The following is a 24695-nucleotide window of genomic DNA, read 5'->3' on the forward strand; positions in this document are numbered from 1 at the left end:
AGTATTTGCATGGGGATAGTGTGGTACGCAGTATGTCTCCCAGTGCACTACCCAGTCAGCAAGTTTTCTTTGGCAGAGATGTGGGCCAAATAAATAGCCAAGCGTTGGGGAATGATGTTAAAGTTGAACCATAGAGATACTAAGATGAATGTGCATAGAGGCATCCAGTGGTGTTGTTGAGCAGGTACAGTTTTGAGGTGCAGGCCGCATACTTGCCACCAGCAGGTGAAAGTGTTGCAGCTGCAACAGGCTGCGTCGTTTCTAAAGCATCCATATGTTACCCGAAAGCAATTGGTTTCTAATTGGTTTCTATGCATGGTGCTATAGCCACACCATACTGTATGGCCCTCAGCTGTTTACTTTAATGCTGTGCAATGCCCCTGACTGTGAAGGTATGCTGAACATTAATGGTGATGCCCTTTCTAAGCCAACTGTACAAGTAATGTCCCTTGTGTGGGAACATGTACATGCTATCATTTGGAGCAGAAGTGTGTCTGGTCTCAGCTATCTTTGGGACAAAACATCACAAGAAAAGCAGTGGTTGTTTTTATTTCATTTCTCTGACTTGTTGTCAGAGAAAATGTGACCTCACAATGCTCAAAGCAGTTTGTGGGAACAATGAAGTGTGACTGCTCAGGCTAAGAAGTTAATCACTGGCTATATTTTGAAATCCCCCCCCCCCCAAAACCGTGTTTTTATGTATTTTAAATCCCAGTGATGCATATTAAATTTTCAAATAATGGCCATTGTTTTCCATTTAAAAATAGCACAGAAAATGATACCAGAGGATATTTAAAATGTCAAAATATCTGTAACAACAGGTCACAATTTATGAAGGTTATGTTATTATGCTTCAACTATACGAGAATTCAAACCTAATTTTCTATCACTTTGCACTTGTCCAGATGACAGCAGCAGTGAAGTGGCCGCACATCTCCCAACAGAATAACTTCTGTTTATGTGTTTAGGGCAGCCGACATCTTTTGGTGTTCAACACCCTTGTCTTCTAAATTAATTGCAAATTGCTGTGTGTCACTGAAGCACTCAGTCATCCCATGAAATTACTTGTAAAAAAGGCATTTGGATGAAGATCACCTAACTCTGGTCACTGTACCTGGATTTTCTTTTATCATTGAAGTGTATTCAATGACATACTTTGTCTTTTGTGCTGATTTAAACTGGAATATACTCAAAACTATTTGTGTGAAAAGTAGAATTTAGAATTTTGCAGTTTAAAGACAGATTGAAAGTAATATTTGTGGTTAATGTCTTTATCCCATAATTTTGTAAAATGTGTTTTATTTAAGTTACTTACATCATTGCTATTTAATTGAATTGTAAATCATTTTGGCTGTATACTCCCAGAATAGAGCAGAATGTGTGAGGATAACAATAGAAAAAAGCTTAGGAGATTAAGGTTTAATATTTGGTTTTATTCTATCTATAAACATTTGACACATTTCTCTTTAAGCTCTCCCTTTGGCAGCCTGGATTACACAAGTTATCTCTAAAACATTATCCTGCATTTGTGATGTGTGTTTATGGCAAATTCACTTGCTGTGTCAAACTACCTCTGCTAGGGAGATTAAGGGTGTGCACGGGGGTTTACTGGAAGTGCTCAAACAAGCTGCTCAAAGGGCTGAGGGCTATACCAAGATCCATTCAAGGATTACATCCTCATATCTCCTCCCATCTTGAGTATTGAAAACCTGCGAGATGTTCAATGACTTGCAACAGCCATTTCACAGCCGAAGTGTTGTCTGTCCATTTTCTCAACAATAAAGAATATATTTCTGTTGGTTTGGGGTTGTAACCAGCAGATGTAATGCAGAAAATCCATATTAAACAGGTTAGAGGTTCTGCAGAGGCTGTGGTTGGTGTTGCCGCAATATTATGGTTGCAAGTCTTTGAGTCTGTGAAAGTGGGAGGACTCTTGCCATGCTCTGACCCTGAGAATTGTTAAATACACATGACAGAAAGAGAGATTGGTTGTTAAGTTTTTTATGTTTTCTTTCTGACAGCACAGTGAACCCACTCATACCGTGCAGTTAGATTCTTTTTCATAGTGGACTCTAATCCCTTCAGTCTTCTGCAGGTATGAGACTCCAGGAGGAGAAGTAACCCAGTGAGATTAAGGTGTTAGATTAAATCTAACAGTGATTAAATAACCAACCATTATATGACTGTAGCAAATTAATTTCCCCAGTGTCATGTCAGCCTGGCTAACACAGTGTATTTGTGGAGCCAACAGTGAGCTCCTGATATTAGCTGTAGTCATACCAGCTTTGGAATAGAACAGCCAACCTAGTGGCCGGTCTCTGTTCAAAAGTCACAGTCACAGTCAATTTCACATTGATGTATATAATTTATTTTGTTATTTTATGTAGTGTGTTTGTTGTTTTGTGGCTGTTTTGTGTCCTTTCTTTTGTTTTGTCTTCCTGCCCAGGGACAACAGATGCAGATTAGCTGCTAGCTAACTCTAGTGCAATTATCTTCATTGTGTGCTGTCCTTGTCAAATAAACAGTAAATTAAATACCAGTATGAAATAAATAGACCCCGAAGACAAACAAGATTTTAAGGATGCCAAACTCTGCATTTGCATTCCCAAAAAACGACACCCTAAAAACAGAAGTGCCCAAAAAGGATTCTTTGTCAGACATAAAAGAAAACATTCATGTGCTTCTACTGTACAAGTAAACAGCAAATCTTTCAGAAAATAACCTTTTCAGTTCTTGTCCCTGTCTGCAGTTGTAAATCTAGCTGTCACTCAGCACATTTGAGTATGATGTAAGTATGAAAGCTGGGGCTATTAAGCTTGTGTCAAATGAAAGAACGCTTAAGGCACTCAGAATTGGTCATAGCTGGCATTTATATGGTAAGCAAATAGAATATCCACCATGGAAATGAGGTTTTCTAAATGAAAAAGATAGCTCAGCTTTTGTGCACATATGATAGTGGGAGATAAATATACATGATAGCAGTTCACACGGCAGGTGAACTTTTTCTGCTTTTTTTCCCTCCCAGCAGACTGTCTGAATTGAGCAATCTCTGCCAGCTAAAGCACAATTTGGATTAGCAAAAGCCCCACTGATAGGTCAGCTTAGCCCGTAATGGAGCAGCTTAGGCCTTGTCTGCATGATTATAACATTCTTAGCTGCCTATTTCCTTGCATCCAGATGTAACAGTACAAACATCTCTGCCTCCTTTTAATCTCAACACAAATTTAAATCACAGTGACATAAAATTATCATTATATCTCTGTATATGATGTAGTCTGACAAAACAAACTAATTGCAAGTGTGCTGCTGATTCTAATAAATGTTTAAATAATCTTATATAGCTACAAAAATTCAAGCAACAACCATTTGTCATTCGTTTGCCACATTTCATTTAATGAGAAAGTAATTATCTTTGACATGACTTTGCTGTTTCATCTGTTTGCTGAATCAAAGCATCATAATGTCAACTGTAACAACATTTTAACTACTTTAGACACACCAGACATTTCAGCTGTGGCACTTCATTGAGAAATGCTGGCATTTGAAGAATATCTTTTAGTTAATTGATATTTAGCTGCTCTGTTATTTTGTTCACTTTAGTTTTAAAGTGCCATAAATTGTTCAAAAACTTTTTTCTCAAACCTTTCAGCAGTAATGTGTTTTCAACAGTTCAGCTTGTGGTTGCGCTTTAAATTAACGCTCCCTCTAGACTGTTCCAGCTGTTCTGATGAAACACATTAATGATGAAGAGAATTGTCCCTCATGTCACAGATACTAGAGTGTGTCTGTGTGTGTGTGTGTGTCTAACCTCAGTGCACTCAACTACACAAAGAATTTAAGGGTGTATTGTTAATAATAGTGATTGTCAGCAGACTTCTCTGCACAATCAATAAACAGGTACAACAAGCCAAGACAAGGTTAAAGGTTTTAACGGTTCATAAGTGGTGATGTCAATGATGGATATTAATTGAAAAGGAGATTACCAGAAAAATCAATTGTTTTTCCTTGCAAATGATAATCCAAACGTGTGAACTGCTCTGTGATTTAGTCATTGTCAAAGTGGCTTATAAAGTCTCCCAGGCTCTTCTGATCACACATTTCTCTCTGAGGACTTTTTACCTTATCAGTTTCAATGAAACTATTACTATTAAAAAAGAACTTATCACAAAAATTAATACATGCGCTATATAGTATTTTCATCAGCAACCCCCACCCTCTCACATTAGTCAATGACTCAAAAAACTTTTTGTTTATGGGTTCATTTCTTACTAAAAAGTGTGACTTTTATTTACAAGCTTCAAACATAAAAGTGAAAGCTTATGAGCGGCACATGCAGGCAGTGAAACTTTTGCAGCAGATTGCTGCAGGGCAGCCCACAGCTTTATGAATGAAGAACATCAAGAAGGCAGTTCTATAATGTATTGATAATTGGATGCGTAATGTATTTGTTTGGTGTCAGAACACTGGTTATACTGCACAAGTTAATCAGGATAATTTGTCTTCATGTCAGAAACATCTATTCCTGTTGTTTTGTGGGTGAAATGCTAACTTCCTGATTCGTGGAAGACCTTACAGTATAAAATGTACAGTTTACCAGAATACCTGATAAAGGTTGCAGTTCCTTTTTCCAAGGGTGAGAAACTATTTAGTTAATATGGATTCAAACAGAATATTCACATACAGAAGAAGTACGGGGCATGAGAGAATAATTTAACAAAACAAGACAAACATAAATGTACTGAATGATCAGTTGATGTTGATTTGTACTGGTAACAATAATAGAACCTGAATTCAAGAAGTTCCTGGGATTATAGAATTAGCACTCCCATTGTCATTTTGACCACATTTTAGCCTTCACCCACACTGTATCTGCTGAGGACCCGTTTCCATCCCTTTTCGGTCTTCTATCGCTACAGCCAACATCAATATGTTACAATGAGTACTGGGGTGGGCCAACCTTCCCAGATGACCTGTCACAGCAGCTGAAAAGATTTTAACTTGTGCCACAGTGTTTGATTGGTATTTAAGGTGCCTTTGGAACACACTACACATCATTGTGCTTTTTGTGTGTATTCGAAAGATCATTGGAAAAAGAAATAGAGGGAGGGAGCTGGTAAATCTTCTATACAAAGGTAATATATAGTTCATGCTTCCTCTCTCTTTTGTCTGTAGGGATCAAACATTTTGGGAACATTTAATAAAATGCAATGATGAGAGAATGACATTTTTCCACTTGGTTGATATTCTTCCACATAGAATATATATACAATATAAAATCCCTGTAGGGTGCCATTACCAGGAATACCAATCAATTTATACATTAACTTATCACACATGATTCACACCATGCTTAAAATAACACACACTGTTTACAAAGACCTATCAGCACAGGATCATAAATATGATGATCTGAAATAATCATTTCTCCTCTCGCACATTGGAATAGACTCACAGCCCTCCCCAAGAGAGAAAATCTTTCCCATTTGTCACATTTAGTTGCTGACCAGTTGCAGCTGTGAATTGCTGACCAAACACTTTACATGCATTTTGCTTTTTAAGACTCAGTTTAAAGCTCTTCAAGTGGGCCACTATTTAAATAGCAGGATCAATACACATTTAGACTGCCAGATCCCAGTATGCCAGTGTGCTGCTGCACATGTGGCCATTATAACAAGGAGTCAAACAGAAGTCACAAGGCTTTGGTGGCACTTCTGGTAAGGGAGGTGCTACTGCTGGGGACATACAGAAGGATTACAATTCAGTGATATTTTTATTCAGTTATTCCAATAATCATTAAATTGCCTCAATGAATTTAGAAGGAAAGAAATTGGAAAAGAAAATGTGGAACATTTTAGTATGGAAAAGAGCGGGAAAGGACACTGTAGACATAGGCCTATAGTGTAAATGATCTTAATGAATGTATAACAATGAGGTAACACGCAAGTCTTCCAAAGCTTTTTCTCATCAGACTGGCACTTCACACAATCTGGTGCATGTGATGGAGACCTGACCTCATCTTCACTGGCTCAGGAAGAAAGAGAGTTACATGCTTGAAGCAGTTCTCATCACTGTTGAGGTTGGACATTTAACTCTACTGAGGAATTCAAACATAAAACTGAAAACTGCAGACAGTGTATAGACAGAGACTCTTGGATTATAATATATTCCATATTAGTTGGAATTCAAAGTTATGGATTGGCAAGTAAACCAGCTAACCATTTTCAGCTGATCATTACATAAATATTTTAGGGCTAGGGAGAAAATTGTCTTTTGTCATCTTAATTTTATTGCTCATTTTAATCCATGACCAAGGAAAAGACTCCCACACCATTTACCCCTGTGAAATTCCTGCTGACCTTGAAAACTGTCTGCGATGGAGAGCAAAATACAGCAAAACTATATCTCATTTCTATTTTATAAAATTTAACTTTAACATTTCTTGAACATGTTCTTGTTTTGAAAAGAGGAGCTTTTGATTTAAAACCAAGGCAATGGCAATATGCAGTTTAGCAATGTAGGAAAGTGGTTATTGTTGTGTGGAGCCTTTGTTTGAACACAGGTAAATGGGTTTCATACTATCATACACTTTTCCTAAATAATATTGGACCAAAACAAACCAATCAAACTGTGGCTTGTAGAACAGGAGTTGTGACAGAGAATCATCACACAAACGTGCACTGAAAGGGACTATTTACTGCCAATGAGACAAACTTTAGTAGACAACGAGAACAATGGTTGAAATGAAAGATTAGACTTGAACTCACTCCTGCCATTTTTCCAATAAACTCCAAAAAGCCTCCTGTATTATTCAAAATTGGCATTGGAATATTTAGTCTATTTGGTTTAATTATAGTAGTGTCATTGTTGCATTTTGCATTCATTGGATATTTTTTGTGGATTCATGGCAGGTTACCAGCTACATTTTGCATTGTTGATTTACACATATTCCTCTTACTGTAGCTTTAAATACTGCTGGTAGTCTAACAAATGCATTTAAGGAACAAATTAAGGCAATGACAAGTAACTAGTTAACTTTATTCTAGCCTCCCTTAGTGGAAAAGCTCAAATACCTAAAGGTTGATTAAATATGTAGACCCGGTGGTAGTATTGCTGTAATTCTTTCCTTATATTCATCCTGACATTTTGTGACTTACTTTATATATCTACAAAAAGGACAAAACTGCCAAATTCTCAGATTTTAAATCACGTTCTGCCTGTATTGCTGGATATACGCACTAATGTCTCTCACAGAGAATGGAAAGAGTTTGTGCAGTCTCATCTTTGTGGTGTCACACTGACCTACAGCTCCATAATGAAGTGGGGAAAAAATGGAAAAAAGACTGACTGTGATAGGTAATTTCCTGGAAAGGTTCATGTTCAGGTGTTTAACTGATGGTGCTGCCAAAAAAATAACCTATTGGATATAAGCAGACAACCTCTCTTTCCAGTAAACTTTCCCTACACTAAGTTCAGCACACCTCTTGAAAACATACAAGAAGAATCAGGTATTGTATTAACAGTCTATCCTACATCAACAACTGTGTCATATTCAAAATGAAGCAAAAATCATGTTTGCTCTCTGTTACAGAGAATGAAACACAGATGCTGTTTCATGACTGGTTTTATTCCATTTGTTTCTGATGATGGCTTCAGCCATATGGCCTTGCTCTGGTAGAAAGCAGTTTATATCTTCTGAAGCTTCTGATGCCACTTGTTTATCCACACAGTAATTGATGCCCTTCAATCTTGTCATCATGCTGTATCACTACAGGCTTGGTGCACAGTGCATAATTGGAAATAAAAAATGCCAAATGCCAGCATTGCTCTCATTTTGAAGATTACATTTTTTAATTTTACACGTACGGTTAGACTTCAATTACCTCAGATGAAACCACTTATTGCAAGTATGCCTTATCAAATGTCGTGAATATGTCATGTGATGAATGAGCGTGAAGGAACAACAACAGAGACTAATGTAAAATGTTACTTCATATGCAGCGGTCAGATAGTGCAGAGTTTTATCTGCGGTCAACTTCAGTGAATTAAGTGAGTGGATCCTGAAGTGCCAGCCATTTTTCTTAGGCAAGGAAATCTATCATGGTCAAACTGTCATATTAATTGGTTCTGCTTAACTGAACTGAATCTGCAACATTCCTAGGATGTAAATTTTAGCCTTTGACTTTGACGTATTCAGGTGTGACTTCCAATTACAGCTGGCTGCTTTGTGCTTTTGTTTGAGCTAATACACATTTTGAAAGTTTTTCAGAGAATAATGTTGGGAGATGCAAAGATAAAAAAAACAAACATTTGTCAAACCTTTAACTTCTGGCACTGACAGGACGTTTACATTAACTGTAATTAAAAAACATGAACTATAAAGCAACATTAATGCCATTTTCTATTTACTTGTGTGTAAATATGGTTACCCTGTGCATATACCTAACATACTAAACACCATGGAGATGGTATTTTCTGTTTCAGGTAGATCTCTCTGTGTTTTACTTTCGTCAATAAATGACATTGACAGTGTTCAGCACTTGTTTTTTCAATGTGTGTGTGTGTGTGTGTGCTGCTGCCGTAGAACGGGGACCGGCACTTCACGATTGCTTGTTTTCGCAGTGGCAACATCAATAACAGAATATTGAGGGCAATTGTGATCAAATTGAATGAATGTAGCCTGAAGTGCTCTCATCAGCTTGTCCAAAGTCAAATAAACAAACAAGCAAAGAACAATAAATGTAAATCATCTTTCAGAGTGGCTGACTGCTGTTGTTTTTTTATTAGAGCACAGATGAACCATTATGTAAGATTTTTATTTTTAGTTTAGGGTTTGTACTGTATGTTTTTTTTTTTTTAGGTTTGTGAGGAGAAATCAGTGCCTTTTTATAGCCAGTAATGTTAAAACTAGACACTGAAGTTGAAAAAAGCAATATCCTTCTTTGAGTCTCTGATTTAAGATAAGATTGCTTCCATTTTCTCCCCAGACTTTAATGCAGTTAAAAATAGACTCGTTTTTCAGCTCAGATGCACTGTTGTGGACTAATGATGCACGGTGGTACAGCATCCCAAACATCCTCATAGTTTCCCTCATCACCACATTTTATTTCATGATGTTTTATGTCCAAAGGGCATCTGAACACAGCTTCAGATCTCAGCGCTGCAGTCTGGTGATGTGGGGGGAGAAGTACCTGGCTTGCCCACTGTTGGAAGTGGGACGGTCTTTGGGGAATCTCAGGAAGAGAGTGGGGAATAAGGTTTTGATCAGGACCAGCTGTCACTTCTGTCCTCAACTATTCTGTTGAAGCAGACAGTGCTGCAGAAGTAGAAGTATAATGCTCTTATTTAGAGAGGGGAGGCTGTTTTGTGTTTTAATTAGTCTCAGCATTTAATTCTTCTTGCTGTCACTAAAACTAAATGAGTTCAGGAGAGACCATTAATAATAAAGTAGATTAATAACTTTATTTATGTATGACAGTATAATCAGCTTTAATCCCACCACCAGGCTCAGAAATGTTGTATTAGATTAGTGATAAATCTGAAGGTGAGTTTGTGTAGGTGAGACGATGGACTCAAAGATGTGTAGTTTATGATCTATCAAGGTCCTAGACACTCGAGGTGGTAGAAAGCAGAGTACTGTGGCACACTGAAGGACAACAGTGATAAGCATACAGGATGGAAAATGTATGTATGATATAATTTGGCTAGAAAAATGCTGTTCTCAACAGACAAATAAATGTGTTGCTCATTTGTTAAATGCATTAAAAACTAGGTTTCAAATCTAAAGTATTTCTTTTAATCAATACATATTGTAAAGTAAAGTAAGTAAAGAAAATATGAATCTGTCACCAACTCAACAGCAGCACAAACTACAACCTCCACAATGACCCTAACATTGAAGCCAAACCTCTCTGAAACAGTGTCACCAATACTGAATAGTGTAGGATGTTGTATTCTACTGCATTGGTTTTAGCTATATGTCAGTGTATTTTTTCATTTGCGGTGGAGGACTTGATTCAACAGCAACCATAAAAAGCAATAAAAATAAAGAATGGATTGACTGATTTGGGAGTAAAAGTGTGAAACATTTGAAGAATCCTAGTTGGATAATACACTATTAGAGTTAAAGTTAGATGAATTTTGCAAATGCATGGAGTAGAAGGATGTCAGTCCTTTGTTCCTGCTTTTTAAAATGTCTCTGACATACAACTTGCATGATACAAACAGAAGAAAATATTTGCGTAAAAAAACATAACCAGTAGGTCTGTTGCATATTACATAATACGATCCAGTGGATAGTGTCAAGGCAAGCCCACCTAAAAGATCCGTTCACTACACTCAGGTGGGAAGGTCAGATTCAGGTTGAGAAAAACAAAAACAAACCAAACTCTCCAGCATTACTTGAGCCTGATCTGATCACTGACAATGGCAGCATACTCTGTATTTGTTTTCCTCCTAAAAGTTGCACCTTAACCGTGACAAAACAATGCCTCCCACACCATTGCAGACCCACTAAGACCCTTTGCTGTGGCCTGTAGGCTTGTTTTTATGTGTGCCAAACATGTACGCATCCAATTGTTGAGAGCCCAGTGAAGAATGACTCATTTGACAAACCTTTTTTTTCTTCCTCTCCACTTCTCAGTAAACCAATGACTTTGTTCCATGTGCTGCTACAATCACAATCATGTCACTCAGGGCAAAATAATGGGATTATTCATTGCAAACTGACCACAGTATCTCTCACTTCAAATGTCCTGACTGACTGTTGTTGATGAATAGCCGCTAACACCCTCGATTGATTTTTGCAGACGGACTCAGAGTAACACCTCAATACAGTTACCTTTCGTGATACTTTCTATCGTCTGCCTACACTCACGGTAAAGGCTCTGGTTCACTAAAAAGAATGCCTGATACTTTGTTTTTTAAATACTTGTACATAAAACTAAGTGTAGCTTTCATCTTTCATCATATCTTTAATGAAACTTGCAAAGGGCAAAGATTGCTGCACCTCCCTAGCAGGAGGATTATTTTGTCAATATTGACAGAAAGCCAAAAAATGAGACATTTCTATTATTCACGCCTCAATATCATCATATTATTTTTTTAAGGAATTATTTAGAGGATCACAGTAGTCTGCCCACATAACTGGCACTGCCTCCAAAATGTGTTCTCCGAGGACTCAGGAGCATGTTATGAGTGGACTCCTTTACAATAATTGATTGTATTTGACATGACATGGAGGAAGCTTGGCGGATTGATACTGTGCAGCAGAGCTGTTATCAATCCAAATGAGAGACGGGGGGAGCTTTTATTTCTCTGCCAGAGTTTATTAGAAAGAACTTAGCTTCTCTGGAGAAACGCTATCCCTCCAGAAACAGCTTGGACCTATTAGTATCTGTGAATCTAAATTAGCGTGATCCCTCACCTCATCATGCCTCGAAATATTCCCCGTATACTAGTTTGACAGAACATAATGAAACATTGAGTTAAATGCCTGGGCATGTTCCAGAGCACTTTTTTCAGTGGGCGTTTAGGCATGAAGAGTTGTGATTATCTGCGAAGATTAGTTTCTGTCTTAACAAACACAAACATTTGCTGTGATTTGGTATACTGCACATTCTGAATGATGAATCAACATTTAGAGAAGACTGGACATGCTCCAGATCTGAATTTCGTGTGGAGTGGGTGTGAAATGGATTTCCTTCAAGTTATAGCACAAAACAATACAATACAATACAACTGGGGAAATGTTGCTGTAAAGGTTGATTTTCTCCTTTAATATTTATTTGTCTGACTTGGATCTGGATGCAAGGGATTTTGTCAGCATTTTTATGTATTACAGAACATTAATGAGACTGCAACCAGATGTTTTCCAAGGAAATGTAATGGCTCTCAAACAGTTTCTGTGCGAGTCGCATTCTCCATGAGCTGCTATTAGTTTGTCAAAACTCATTAAAAGTTGCTCCATGCTCTAAGTACAAGGCACCTTAACAAGGTAGATTTATTTATCATTTTACAACACACGATGAAGTTGTAATTCTCTTTATGCTACTAACGTTATATACAAAAAATCTTTACAGTAAGGGCTAGTAAATTATAACACTTATGTTTTCAATGTAAATAAAGCTTTGGACATGTGCGGAAAAGCAAGAAAGTACATGGTATGTGGTATGTTCTCAGTCTGCGGCAGTAAACAGCAGATGGTTTGCAGGGCCTCTTTAGCGCTATGGATTTCACTTACCTACCCACCTGAATGACCTGTGTTGAGCTGTGCAGCTGATGCGGAGAAAAAAAAAACATTTAACAGTTTGCTCTTGTTTACTCCAGTTCCACTAGACTACAAGGCCAGAGAAGTCATTTGCCATGCACAGAGATATTAGCTTGTTTATCAGCATTTTGATTTCCATTCCGCCTCGCCGTCCCACTGACATTTTAGACGGACATGATCCATGACTGATTCCCAATCAAAATGGAACCTCAGTAACATAGCAAGTATTTGGCTTGTGCAGTTTCCATTTGTTTTATAATTAAATGTATGGTGATTAGCGCCGGGCCCAATGAGGACAATAGCTTGTTATGTGCACGGCTTCTAAAAGGTAACCTTGAACATTGTACATCTGTCCTGTCAATTGGATATGCTCCAAAGATGCACAGCACATTACCAGGGAGATGCTGCAGCTCATGTCCATACAGTAGGATGCAGTTTGTTTCAAGGTGATTTGCTGTAGTATATTTGAGCTTTTTTTTATTACCATACACAGTGATGCTGCACCCTCAGACCACCTACTGTACTTTGGTTACTACAGGGTACTTACTTCAGTTGGAGCTGAAGGTTACAAAAAGCTTTAGCCATTCATTACTGTAAGAAAGGAAGTGTGGGAAGTGATGGAATATAATGAAAACTAATACTCTTTCTAGTCACTATGCTATCTGTAGATATGTTTAATATCCCATTAAAGGGCCAGAAGTAACCACAGTTCTATACTGTCCAGAGACAAACATAATCCGGAGGGAAATTACCCATCACGAAGGCAATACTGTTACTGAGATGCAATTACCAGGCCACTTGTGAGACTTTCAGCCCAGTATCCATGGACGCATGTGTGTGTGTGAGGGTGGTCGATATGTGCATAGCAGCTCTTATGTTTTGCAGAGTAAATTGGATTCTTTGCTGGAGAACAGTTAATTTAAGATATGTCCAAGATGCAAATGATTGATGTGAATATATCGTTGCAACTGTAGGTTCGGGGCAGGGCAACCTAATATAAAAAATATTGCAGGGAGAAGGAAATAGCTTTTATCCCAGAATTATGGGGAATATTTCTGCACTTACTCTGTGAGTCTCCAGATGGAATCATTTGGATTTTTGCTCGGCTGTTATATATTAATTTCCAAGCAAACATGACTTAATTTGTGGAGGAAAAAAAAAAGTGCATGCTTGGATTCTGTTTTACTTTATATTATATTGTGGAGTTCCTGCTCTCGTATTAGTTAGTAGTTAAATAAACGGCGTGTCTCACAGAGGATTTAATGTACCAATTTAGCACTGAATCACATAGCCTACAAACAAAGAAAACAGCACGGACTGGAATGAACATCAGTGTAAACATTTGATAAGGATTTGCTTGAGGCGAATGCTATGCTTTATTATTGATACCAAAATAGAAACTGTGGAAACAAGACTTGCTTCTGTGCGTATGATCTACTTGCCTCTGCACTGTCGTGTCCCACAAGTCATTCTCACAGACCAAGTTGAACATAATATTTGTGGCAATGGCAAATGGCTTCCCATTATTCCCAGGATAAATTTCTCAAGTCGGGGACATTTCTATTGTACTACAAATTATCACCTTGAATCTGATAATGAATCACTGTTGCCTTCAATGAACAGCCCCTAACCTTAAACGTAGTACAGAGAGGAGAAGAACAGAGCTGCCTGCACCAATTGCATTGGATGTGCATAAGAAATAAAACTGCCTGCACAGAGTGTGAGCCTTGCATGCATAATAAATGTATGACAAAACAATACCCCAGGCACCCTAGTATTAATGATATGCAACGAACTCATTATTAAAGTTCCAAAACAGCTCCTGGAGTAACACAGATGGAGTCAATTAAGCAATGAGCATACTTGCTTGCCTGCCGTTTCATCTTCTTTCTTTTATCTCCTGCATATTACTCCATGGATGTAATTAGCTGTATGTTTCTCCCCACAACATAATGTCCAGTGATAATAACAGTTATTTTCCCTTGTAATTCCAAATAATGTACTGCTTAATAAATGTACCAAATTTGCTTGCACTGTGTCCTTGGGTATTTCATTTGCACTGCAAGAGGTGTTGAGGATAATACCGTGCTAAGCTGCTTTTTTCTCTTCTCCTGTTTGTGTTCCCAGAGACCTGATGCCTTCAACGCTGGAGGGGCAAATCACCATGGAGAAGACACCCAGCTACTTTGTGACTAACCATGCCCCAAAGCGCATCCACTCCATGGCCAGGGACATCAAACTTATTATTGTGGTGCGTAATCCTGTCACTAGAGCCATTTCAGACTACACACAGACTTTGTCCAAGAAGCCTGAGATCCCCACCTTTGAGGTTCTGGCGTTTAAGAACCGGACGCTGGGTCTTATAGACGCCTCATGGAGTGCATTGCGTATAGGAATATATGCGCTCCACTTGGAGAGCTGGATGCAGTATTTCCCCCTCTCCCAAATGCACTTTGTCAGCGGGGAGAGGCTCATTGTGGATCCCGCGGGTGAGATGGCCAAAGTGCAGGACTTCTTGGGGCTGAAACGGATCGTTACAGACAAACACTTTTACTTCAATAAGACAAAAGGATTTCCGTGTCTGAAGAAGCCGGAGGACAGCAGCACTCCCAGATGCCTCGGCAAGTCTAAAGGGAGAACTCACCCTAAAATTGACCCGGACGTGATTCGACGGCTGCACAAGTTCTACAAACCCTTTAACATGATGTTCTACCAAATGACTGGACAGAACTTTGAATGGGAGCTGGAGGAGGAGGGTGAATCTCGTAGCTCTCAGGACTAGCAGACTGCGGCATGGCACGGCACGCAGCCACACCACCAGCCTTCTCAATAAAACTACTATTGTCTCGCTTTGTCTTCAGAGAGAGTGCTTGAGCACGCCAATCAATCATGGCTGTCTTTGCAGTGTCTGTATCCATTAGAGTTTACTGACATGCTTTTTCTCTCCCCTCAATACTAATGTTGTTGATGATAGCAAATCATTATTGTATATACTAAACATAAAATATATTTATATTTGTGAAAAGGAGATGATTTATTCATTTTGTTTTCAAAGCACAGAGCTGATATAAAAATCATGTTGACTATGGCAATGCATGCGATGAGTTAAGTGTCCTTACCTCATGACCCTAAGGGCAAACTCTGCCTGTTTCTTCTCCCTTTACTTTCCTGCAGTTTGTTGCCCTCACACCCACTCACCAGCATTCAGTACAAAAGATATTCTATTTCAATGGCTAAGGCCATGAAGTGCTCTGTATTATGTCTTCTCACACTGTCCTGCTGCTTTAGAGAGAAGAGAGAAAACTGATTAGACATATAGTACAATAATCCTTTGACATGTGCTCATCTTCTCCGTTGCCCATATTCTGAGTGGAGACAATCCTTTTTTTGTCAGTCTAAGTTTACCAAAGTGTTAATTTACTCAGTGTCAGTGTTCTGGTTGCTCTGCGCTCATTAATTGCACACATATTCAATAAGAGAGCTGATGTACAGTGGCCATCATTCAATAATTGGATTGTTTCACTGCATAGCTGAACATTAGCATACTGATGACCGTGCACTGAAAAGTGGTGCAGTATCAGTGGTTTTGGTATAATTTGACAAATGAATCCATGTACTACAAATATCAACGTTTAGCTGTGGATCAAACAATTCTCCTGCTGCTAAAACAATACCCAAACTATCAGTTAACTCTTGCAGTCCTTCACTGTTTGCCTCCTGACCCTCCTCTTGTCACACTAATACATGTCAATGAGGGTGAAGAACGACACCGGAAGACCGAGCGCAAGTTTGTTAACAAACATCTGCTGCGACGCGGTCTTCTGTTGTTAGAGATTAATGGCGTGGTAAATAAACCGCTGCTGCTGAAAACAATGTCAATGTCAGAAAGGATTTGCTGTCAAGCAAAAGCTACGTACATGCCCAGGTAGATTGCCAAGCCATTACTGTATGTACTTAACTTGAAGGAGATGATTTCTGGCAGGGAAATGTGCTGTAACTAGAGGTTTACTACCAAACACTTGTGATCAGCAGGATCAACAGGGAGATGATTATGTGTCAGAAATAACAGGGTTTTGCTGTGAAATGTTCCTTTACTCATGCAGTGAAATACCAATATGACCCATCGTCTTTTCTTTATTTTGCATAACTCGCTGTGCGTCTGTCTGTTGTCTCTGGACTTTCCATCAATTGAGACAATCAATGCAGTCAATAAGTCAATAAATACAGTCTGCCACACATCACTGGTTGCTACAGCTATGATGCATTGCTCTGTTAATCCTCCCTGTTCTGTTGCCATGGATGGCTGGATTGGTTCACTCTCCGTAGACCCCTCTGTCACCCTGGGGAGGCCGGCACCAGCAGCTACTTACACAGAGCAATTGATTCAATCAAAGTAAGCACTATACTGCCCTTTGTAGCGCCAAGCCTGAACACTTACCTCTGAGTTTCACTATCCCACAGTCCCAACTTCCACTTTGAGGCTTTTCTGTGCAACCATCCCTTGGTGTTTTCTTGACAATCTCTCTGTCTCTCTGCACTTTTACATTCCCCTCTTTCTCTCTCCACACACGCCAGCCTCTGTGCCAACCTGGTATGGTGGGAGGCTTCTTCACAAGGCACAGCACTCTTTATAGGGATAATCATACATTTAAGAAAAACCTTTATCATTATTTATTAATTTATTCATTCCCCAAGCTTTAGAACATGTATAATCCACCTTCAGCACCAGACAGTCCCTCCTATTCAGTGTAGAGACTCTCAAAGAAATCATCACATTAGGCACCCTATAATGTTATTAGGACAGATGAGGACTCCATTTTCCATATGCACTCCAGCTCATCATTTGCATTTCCAGGATCACACGCATGAGGGATTTCCACGGCAAAGCTAAAACTTGGATCCAACCTCTCATTAACAGAAACACACACACCTCTTCCTTTTGTACCTCTTGCTTGTTTTAGGTGCAGGCGGAGTGCTGTGATGCACCCTGCGAGAGTTACGACGCATGAAAGATATGCAGAGCTGTCCTTCATGTGTTCCTCCTGGTGGGGGTCATGCTGCGTTATGTGGTTCATCAGTGTTTTTCAGCATCAAGGAAAGAAGACTGTGATGATAAATGAGCATCGCATGCTCATCAAACTGTCACTGCTTAAGTGCCATCATTTCAAAATGGAGTACAAATTCATATTTGTCAGTCATTACTGGTAATTTGGCTGAAGAGCTGAAACAGTAATTCATGGTGTGAAAGAGATACCTGGATGTACATTGGAATGATTTGCAGTTGCAGCTTGGGTGTTTTATTTTTTGGTTGAAGGGCTATAATAATATGTTTGAGAGGTGTTTTAAAGTGTTCTGTTCAGTTTCCTGATATATGATCTATAATGATATACTGCTGAGGGGCTTAATGAAAGGGTACTGCAAAAATAAGCTCAGTTTGAACCAAACCAGTGTGAATAGTTTGGCTGTGAAAACGCGAATGTTTGCAAAAACCCTTCTAATGGAGGGAAGCCTCCTCTACTGCCAACTAATTGGTTTTTCACTTCATTTGAGTGAATGATTACTAGCTATATAAAGATGCGCAATAGTGTCAACTTCCACAACTACCTTTGCACTAATCCACTCTTTAATGTAGTTATAATATCCTTCTTTTAATGTCCGCTGACATCAATCATCAAATTAATAAAAAAAACAAAAACAGATATTTGTTGTGCAGTTTTAGCAAAGGTTTGTAAAAAACAAATTTGTGTAATTGTTCATTGTTTACATGCAGTAAAGGTTTTTCAACAACAGTGAATATTTCAAAACAAATATCCACAATCTGAAATAAGCTGAAAATGAGATGCAACTGTACACTCTCCCAACACGCTCATCTTTTTCATCCATAATGAAACCATTCATTTATCCATACTGCAATTGTGTTTGCATGGAAATGTTCCCGAGGTGGCTTAGTCACACATTGAATTTAGCTTCTCCATGCACCAGATTCTTATTGATCACTAAATTAAGGATTAAGCGCAATCCCTGCCTCGCGCTCTACACTCATCTTTTTTCCCTATTCTTTCAATATCTTTGTCTTCAGGTGTATGGAGGGGTGAAGAGGGGTCAGGAAATGAGGACAATGCATCTACTGGTTGCCAAGGACAACCTGTACATTGGTGACTGAACATATTAAGATTCACAATCCAGATATGAAGGTGTATATCCTCCATTTCTTCAGCAAGATTCCTCATTTCCACATTTTCTAAATTTTGATGACTCTGAAATGTATTTCCCCTGCTGTGTAGAGTATAAATGGTATTCCACCTCATTTCAGAGTCCATGACAACAGGACTGGAATTATTTTTAAAAATGTTTTCAATCATAGATGGTTCCTACTGCATATCCTCAGATCAACAGTTTCTGCCATTTCCACAGACCAGAATCGGAACCAGGAGTAATCATTTCATCTGCTGCAGCTTCCTGAAATCAGGAACTTCCTCTTCAACCACCTCAGGAAAGGAAAAGCATCCTCTCATAAATCTTGACTCAAAACCTATTCTCTCCTCTGCACTGTGTGTGTTCCCTACCCACTGCCCAACTATACATGTCTCACACTTTACAGGTACTAAAATTTGAGTCATCGTGTATATTTTTGCAAATGCCTACCCATGGTCTGAATGCTCTAAGACATCTCTTTGAGCTATCTGATCAGAATAATTACAATTGCAGTTGCTGATGTTAAAAATAAACATAAATTGTTCAAAAATGACTAAAACCGATATGATTGCCAGCAATTCTGCACAAATATGGGTAGACTCATTTTTGCCATTGAAATACAAAAAAGTCCAGCACTTATTATTTGTTACTAAGCACGTTTTACCCTTCTTGTGCTGTTCACTATTAATTCAGTTTTCTTTGTTCTGTTAATTGATGAGATGCTGTGTGTACAGTGCAGTTATTGTGGTGGATAATATTTAAAAAGGTCCGCTTGAGCAAAGACTATTTCAAAAGCAAAAAATGCCACTCAGCATCAGTGTTCACAGTTATCATCTAATCACCAAGTAATCACTGAAAGATAAACCTGTTTATAATGTAGACCAATAAATTAGGCATACATAATTAACATATGTGTAATGAAATCAGCAGAAAATCGCATTGGCTTCTCAAACAGTGTAATGATAATATGCAGTAATCTAGTTGCAACTGAAAAGTATTAACCCAGTAGTCTCCCCCCACCCCCTGCATTAATACTCTTAATAACAACAACAACAAAAACAAAAACTGTGTCTCTCACACACAGGAATCTGTCTTTCAATTCTTATGCAGGCCTGGTTCAGGGGGGTTCTTTTCCCCCTTAAATAACCTGCACTCTTCTGTGTTCTGCATCCATTGTTTTCTAACTTTACACAGTGTGTCTCGACATAAAAACACAATTCAGCGTTGTTGAATGAAATGTTTGAGGTTTATTTTGTAATTGTTTAAACATTTTGAACATATTGGATTTGATATATACCAGATTAATTATTTAATTAATTTCAGACTGAATTTTGGAATTCCTCAGCCTCCATCTGCACAAAAACAATTATTTACACTCATTCATTCAGCTCCCAGGAGCCCTACTAGTGAAGGAGAAACACAATGCATTTTATAGCTTTTTTTTAACTGATTGCAGAAAATGTTATCATAACTGAAAAAGCTGTCTTTAACATCCAAAGTTATTAAAATTGTATAATGTAAGTATCACTGCAGACACATTCTTCTCTTCTAGAAAAATACAGTCTGTCAGATACACTGTAAATTTTGTTGTGCATTTCTTCCTTTCTGCCAAGGTGAACATTCTTTTGAGTGAACATTAAGGTCTGGTCTAAAAAAGTTGCTAAAGGCTACGTTTCTTGAAAAAAAGCTTGCAGAAACTGCTGTATGCACATCATGTAGATGGTACCATAAAAGGTTTTCAAAAATAGCCCAGCTAGCTAGTCCAAAAGTACTGTTTAGTAATAGCACATATACTGCATAGTATATTTATTTAGAAAATGGGACAAAATAAAGTCCAATATAAATTATTACAAAAGGATATACTGTTATCATCAGTGCCTGTGAAGTGGAAAAAAAATAGTTGCCAGTACTACCCATTAACATGCTGGCTTGAGTGGGCATGTGTGTGTTCAACAGCTTATTAGAGATTCAACAATTCAACTGTTTCACAAATAAAATAGTTTTCTGGAATGACACCACTGTGGTTAAGGTTTGATTAGGGCTAATGCTAGTGTATTCATAATAATTTCAGATAATAATAATTATTCCAGTTGGACACAACAGATTCATTTTGGTAGGACGTTTTCTTCCACTAAATCCTTGTGCACAAAAAATGCTCTATATGGTGGTTAGTTTCTAATTTGTTAATGCTAATCACAAAGTTGTCAATAATCATAACCATTTATGCATAACAATGAGTTTGATGTAGCATGTCAGCCTTTTTTTAATATCCCGGCCCATCCAGGCTGTGATGGGTCAGTTCACAAAAATGGCAACTTTATGCAAAAGCATGCACTCGATCTTCTTCTTCCTCTGTCTCCGCAGACAGAGATTAGCAGGCTGGTGAGAATAGGAACAGGTGTGTGTCATGAGTAAAGCAGTTTATTTAAGGAACCACCCAGAGAACCTGATATGGAGAGGGCATAGGTGCCGGTGTGCAAGTAAAAGTCACAGTATTCTATAAAATGCAGAAGTGCCAGTACTGTGTACCGGTGAGTACCAACCCACTTCAAGCACTGGTTAGGATGTAAAACACCCACTGCCACATTGTTTTTAACAAAGAAGCATGGAGAAAAATAAAAAGGAGTCTTGGTCGGGCTGTGGAAACACTTCAAGAACGCAAATCAGTCCAGTTTAAAACAATTTGGTACCTAATTTACAACTAAAAAAACAACAAGTTATGGATAGACATTTTTAGTCTACATTCTTGAGATATCAGTCATATTGGAAAATGATACTGTGTAAAGAAACTGCAATCAAGGGCACATGGTGTCAAGACTTAAAGATACTAAACCAAATTCATCTTTGCTTTTATATATACAGTAAATCAGTGGTGTCATGGCCCCCAAAAATTATATGTAAATGTCTGGATATGATCATAAAATTCTTACTTATCTGCAACATAATTCAAATCTATGATATTAAAAACCTTCTATATGACCAGAGGGGGGAAGTGTATGTAGTGATTGATTTTTCCTTGAATGGCATCTCCAGACTAAATGATGTTTTTTTCAATCAATTTATGATCCTCACATCTGACTAGATGATCAGTTCTTCAAATGTTTTGTTCCAAATAGGACATGTTTGCCATTTATTAGAATAACAATATACGGAGAACAAATGAGTGTGCAAGGCAGAGAAAGAAACAAGTGTCAGGTCTTTTGTATAATGTTTATTATTGTTTACATGGATTAAGAATGTTCAGATATTAAATGCTTAATGTCTCTTGAGATAGATAGGAGATAATTGACACCTTTGCACGTAGCTGCATGTGAATTGGACATGCACAGGAAAATAGACTGTAAAAACTGGAGACTACTACTCTACTGCTTTAGCCCCTAGACTTAAATCTGGTCCCCCAGGGCCAGTGCCCTGCAGATGTTTGATCCTCCCTGACAGTTAACAAGTCACACCTGGTCAGTATCTACTTGGCACCAAGTGTGGGACATTAACTATCAAGGAGGATCAGAAGTAGGATCAAAAACCTGAAGGGCATCAGCCCTCAAGGACTAGAATTAAGTGTCTAGGCTGCAGGCCAAAATTGTGGCTTTTCTTGAAGCCCAGCACTCCACTGGAAGAAAAGATGTTCTAAGATGGTCCTGTGTCACCTTGAATTTAAGGCCTCCATGCAGCATAATAGAAGCACTAGTCAGTAGTGTCTAGTTTTTCATGGTCTTAAGAAAATACAAGCACACTGTAGAAACAGAAGTTCTGGTTTGAGGCTTGGCATGCCTTGGAGAATTTAACGTGTGCTGTCTGTTTATTTTATGTTCTTTGTGAACCTCTGAGCTCTTTTTGGACAGGATCAGTTTTCCAAATGTGTCTAATAAGTTATTATGTCTCATGTAAGACATTCAAATGAGTGTAAACTTGTTGAAATCTCTTCAAACTATTATAAAAGTGGGAGTAGAATCATTGTGAAACTGTCAGAACTGAGCTATTTTAAAATGATTCTATTCATTTATTTTCATTCTGATCATGATGAGCCCCCAGCAGGGAGTATGCCCTATATGCCCGAGGCAACTAAGTTATAGATTCAGTTGGATTCTTGTTCAGAAACCAAGCCTCTGTATGAATGAATATAGTCAGAGACTTTAGAGTTAGCTGAAGGACAGCAATATAATTGTGAGCTGTGGTGTTGGGAGTGCCAGGCCAGAGGACAAACAAGCAAACATCAGTGTCATTCAGACCGTTGTGCTGAAGGGGGAGCGGAGCCGGAAGGCAATGCTTTCGATTTACCGGTCAATATATGTTCCAACTCTTCACCTACAGTGCCTTGCGAAAGTATTCGGCCCCCTTGAACTTTTCGACCTTTTGCCACATTTCAGGCTTCAAACATAAAGATATAAAAAAAAATTTGTGAAGAATCAACAACAAGTGGGACACAATTATGAAATGGAACGAAATTTATTGGATATTTCAAACCTTTTTAACAAATAAAAAACTGAAAAATTGGGCGTGCAAAATTATTCATCCCCTTTACTTTCAGTGCTGCAAACTCTCTCCAGAAGTTCAGTGAGGATCTCTGAATGATCCAATGTTGACCTAAATGACTAATGATGATAAATAGAATCCATCTGTGTGAAATCAAGTCTCCGTATAAATGCACCTGCTCTGTGATAGTCTCAGAGGTCCGTTTAAAGCGCAGAGAGCATCATGAAGAACAAGGAACACACCAGGCAGGTCTGAGATACTGTTGTGGAGAAGTTTAAAGCCGGATTTGGATACAAAAAGATTGGCCAAGCTTTAAACATCCCAAGGAGCACTGTGCAAGCGATAATATTGAAATGGAAGGAGTATCAGACCACTGCAAATCTACGAAGACCCGGCCGTCCCTCTAAACTTTCAGCTCATACAAGGAGAAGACTGATCAAAGATGCAGCCAAGAGGCCCATAATCACTCTGGATGAACTGCAGAGATCTACAGCTGAGGTGGGAGACTCTGTCCATAGGACATCAATCAGTCGTATACTGCACAAATCTGGCCTTTATGGAAGAGTGGCAAGAAGAAAGCCATTTCTTAAAGATATCCATAAAAAGTCTCGTGTATGTTTGGCGTAAAAGCAACACAGCTCATCACTCTGAACACACCATCCCCACTGTCAAACATGGTGGTGGCAGCATCATGGTTTGGGCCTGCTTTTCTTCAGCAGGGACAGGGAAGATGGTTAAAATTGATGGGAAGATGGATGGAGCCAAATATCCAACGAAGGTTAAAATCAAGGGCAAATGGACTTGGTTGAAGATACTGGAAGACGTTTCGTCCCTTATCCAAAGGACTTCTTCAGTTCTGACTGACTGGCAGGGAAACTCAGCTATTTAACCTCAGTGGGGTCGTTATCCCGGGTCATCGATACCGCTGGTTCGTTAGTGTTCCTGGTTGCTGTGACGACAGTCGTTACAGTCGTTAAGACTACCTGTGGCCAAGACTGAACGACCATCGTTGGTATCTTCACCTGAGGCCAATAGGTTACGTTTGTTGAGTTTCCTGGGAAGTGATGAAAGGACAGCATTGTAAGTGGGGGATAAGTGGTGGCGTAGACCCCCTCCTCTGTTCAATGACGGTTTCTCAACCCTGGTGTAGATGGCTTCCTTGACACCTCTTTCAAACCATCCATCTTCTCTGTCTAAAATGTGCACCTGGTGGTCCTCAAACGAGTGTCCTCTGTCCTTCAGATGTAAGTAGACTGCAGAGTCTTGACCTGAGGAGTTGGCCCTTCTGTGTTGAGCCATGCGTTTGTGTAGTGGTTGTTTAGTCTCCCCAATATACAGGTCTGTGCATTCCTCACTGCATTGGACCGCATACACTAGATTGCTTTTCTTGTGTTTGGGTGTGCGGTCTTTGGGGTGTACCAGCATCTGTCTTAGTGTGTTCTTGGGTTTAAAAAACACAGGGATGTTATGTTTGTTGAAAATCCTCCTGAGTTTCTCTGATATTCCAGACACGTATGGAATCACAATGTTGTTGCGTTTGACATTCTTTTCCTCCTCCCCTGTAGTTTTGTTCTTCTTGGATCTTGTGGCTGTCTTCACAAAGGTCCATTTAGGGTATCCACAGGCTGTAAGTGCCCCCTTCAGGTGGTTCTGTTCCTTCTCTCTGGCTTGGGCGCTTGTTGGTATGTTTTCCGCTCTGTGGTGCAGTGTTCTCATGACCCCTAGCTTGTAGAGGTATTGGAGCCAAATACAGGACCATTCT

General features: G+C 38.9%; 1 protein-coding gene across 1 annotated transcript in view; it reads left to right on the forward strand.

Moving 5' to 3' along the window:
• The window catches only part of hs3st4 (heparan sulfate (glucosamine) 3-O-sulfotransferase 4), a 90542-nt gene extending 73733 nt beyond the window's left edge, over positions 1–16809 (forward strand). Inside the window, exon 2 of the mRNA XM_038703641.1 lies at positions 14393–16809. Within this exon, the coding sequence (XP_038559569.1) occupies positions 14393–15047 (655 nt within the window). The 3' untranslated portion in view covers positions 15048–16809. The remainder of the gene's footprint in view (positions 1–14392) is intronic.
• The last annotated feature ends 7886 nt before the right edge of the window (positions 16810–24695 follow it).

The sequence above is a fragment of the Micropterus salmoides genome, unplaced genomic scaffold (genome assembly GCF_014851395.1).
Source record: "Micropterus salmoides isolate LMB-PRFRI ecotype aquatic unplaced genomic scaffold, ASM1485139v1 Ms_hic_scaffold_10, whole genome shotgun sequence".
Taxonomy (NCBI): domain Eukaryota; kingdom Metazoa; phylum Chordata; class Actinopteri; order Centrarchiformes; family Centrarchidae; genus Micropterus; species Micropterus salmoides.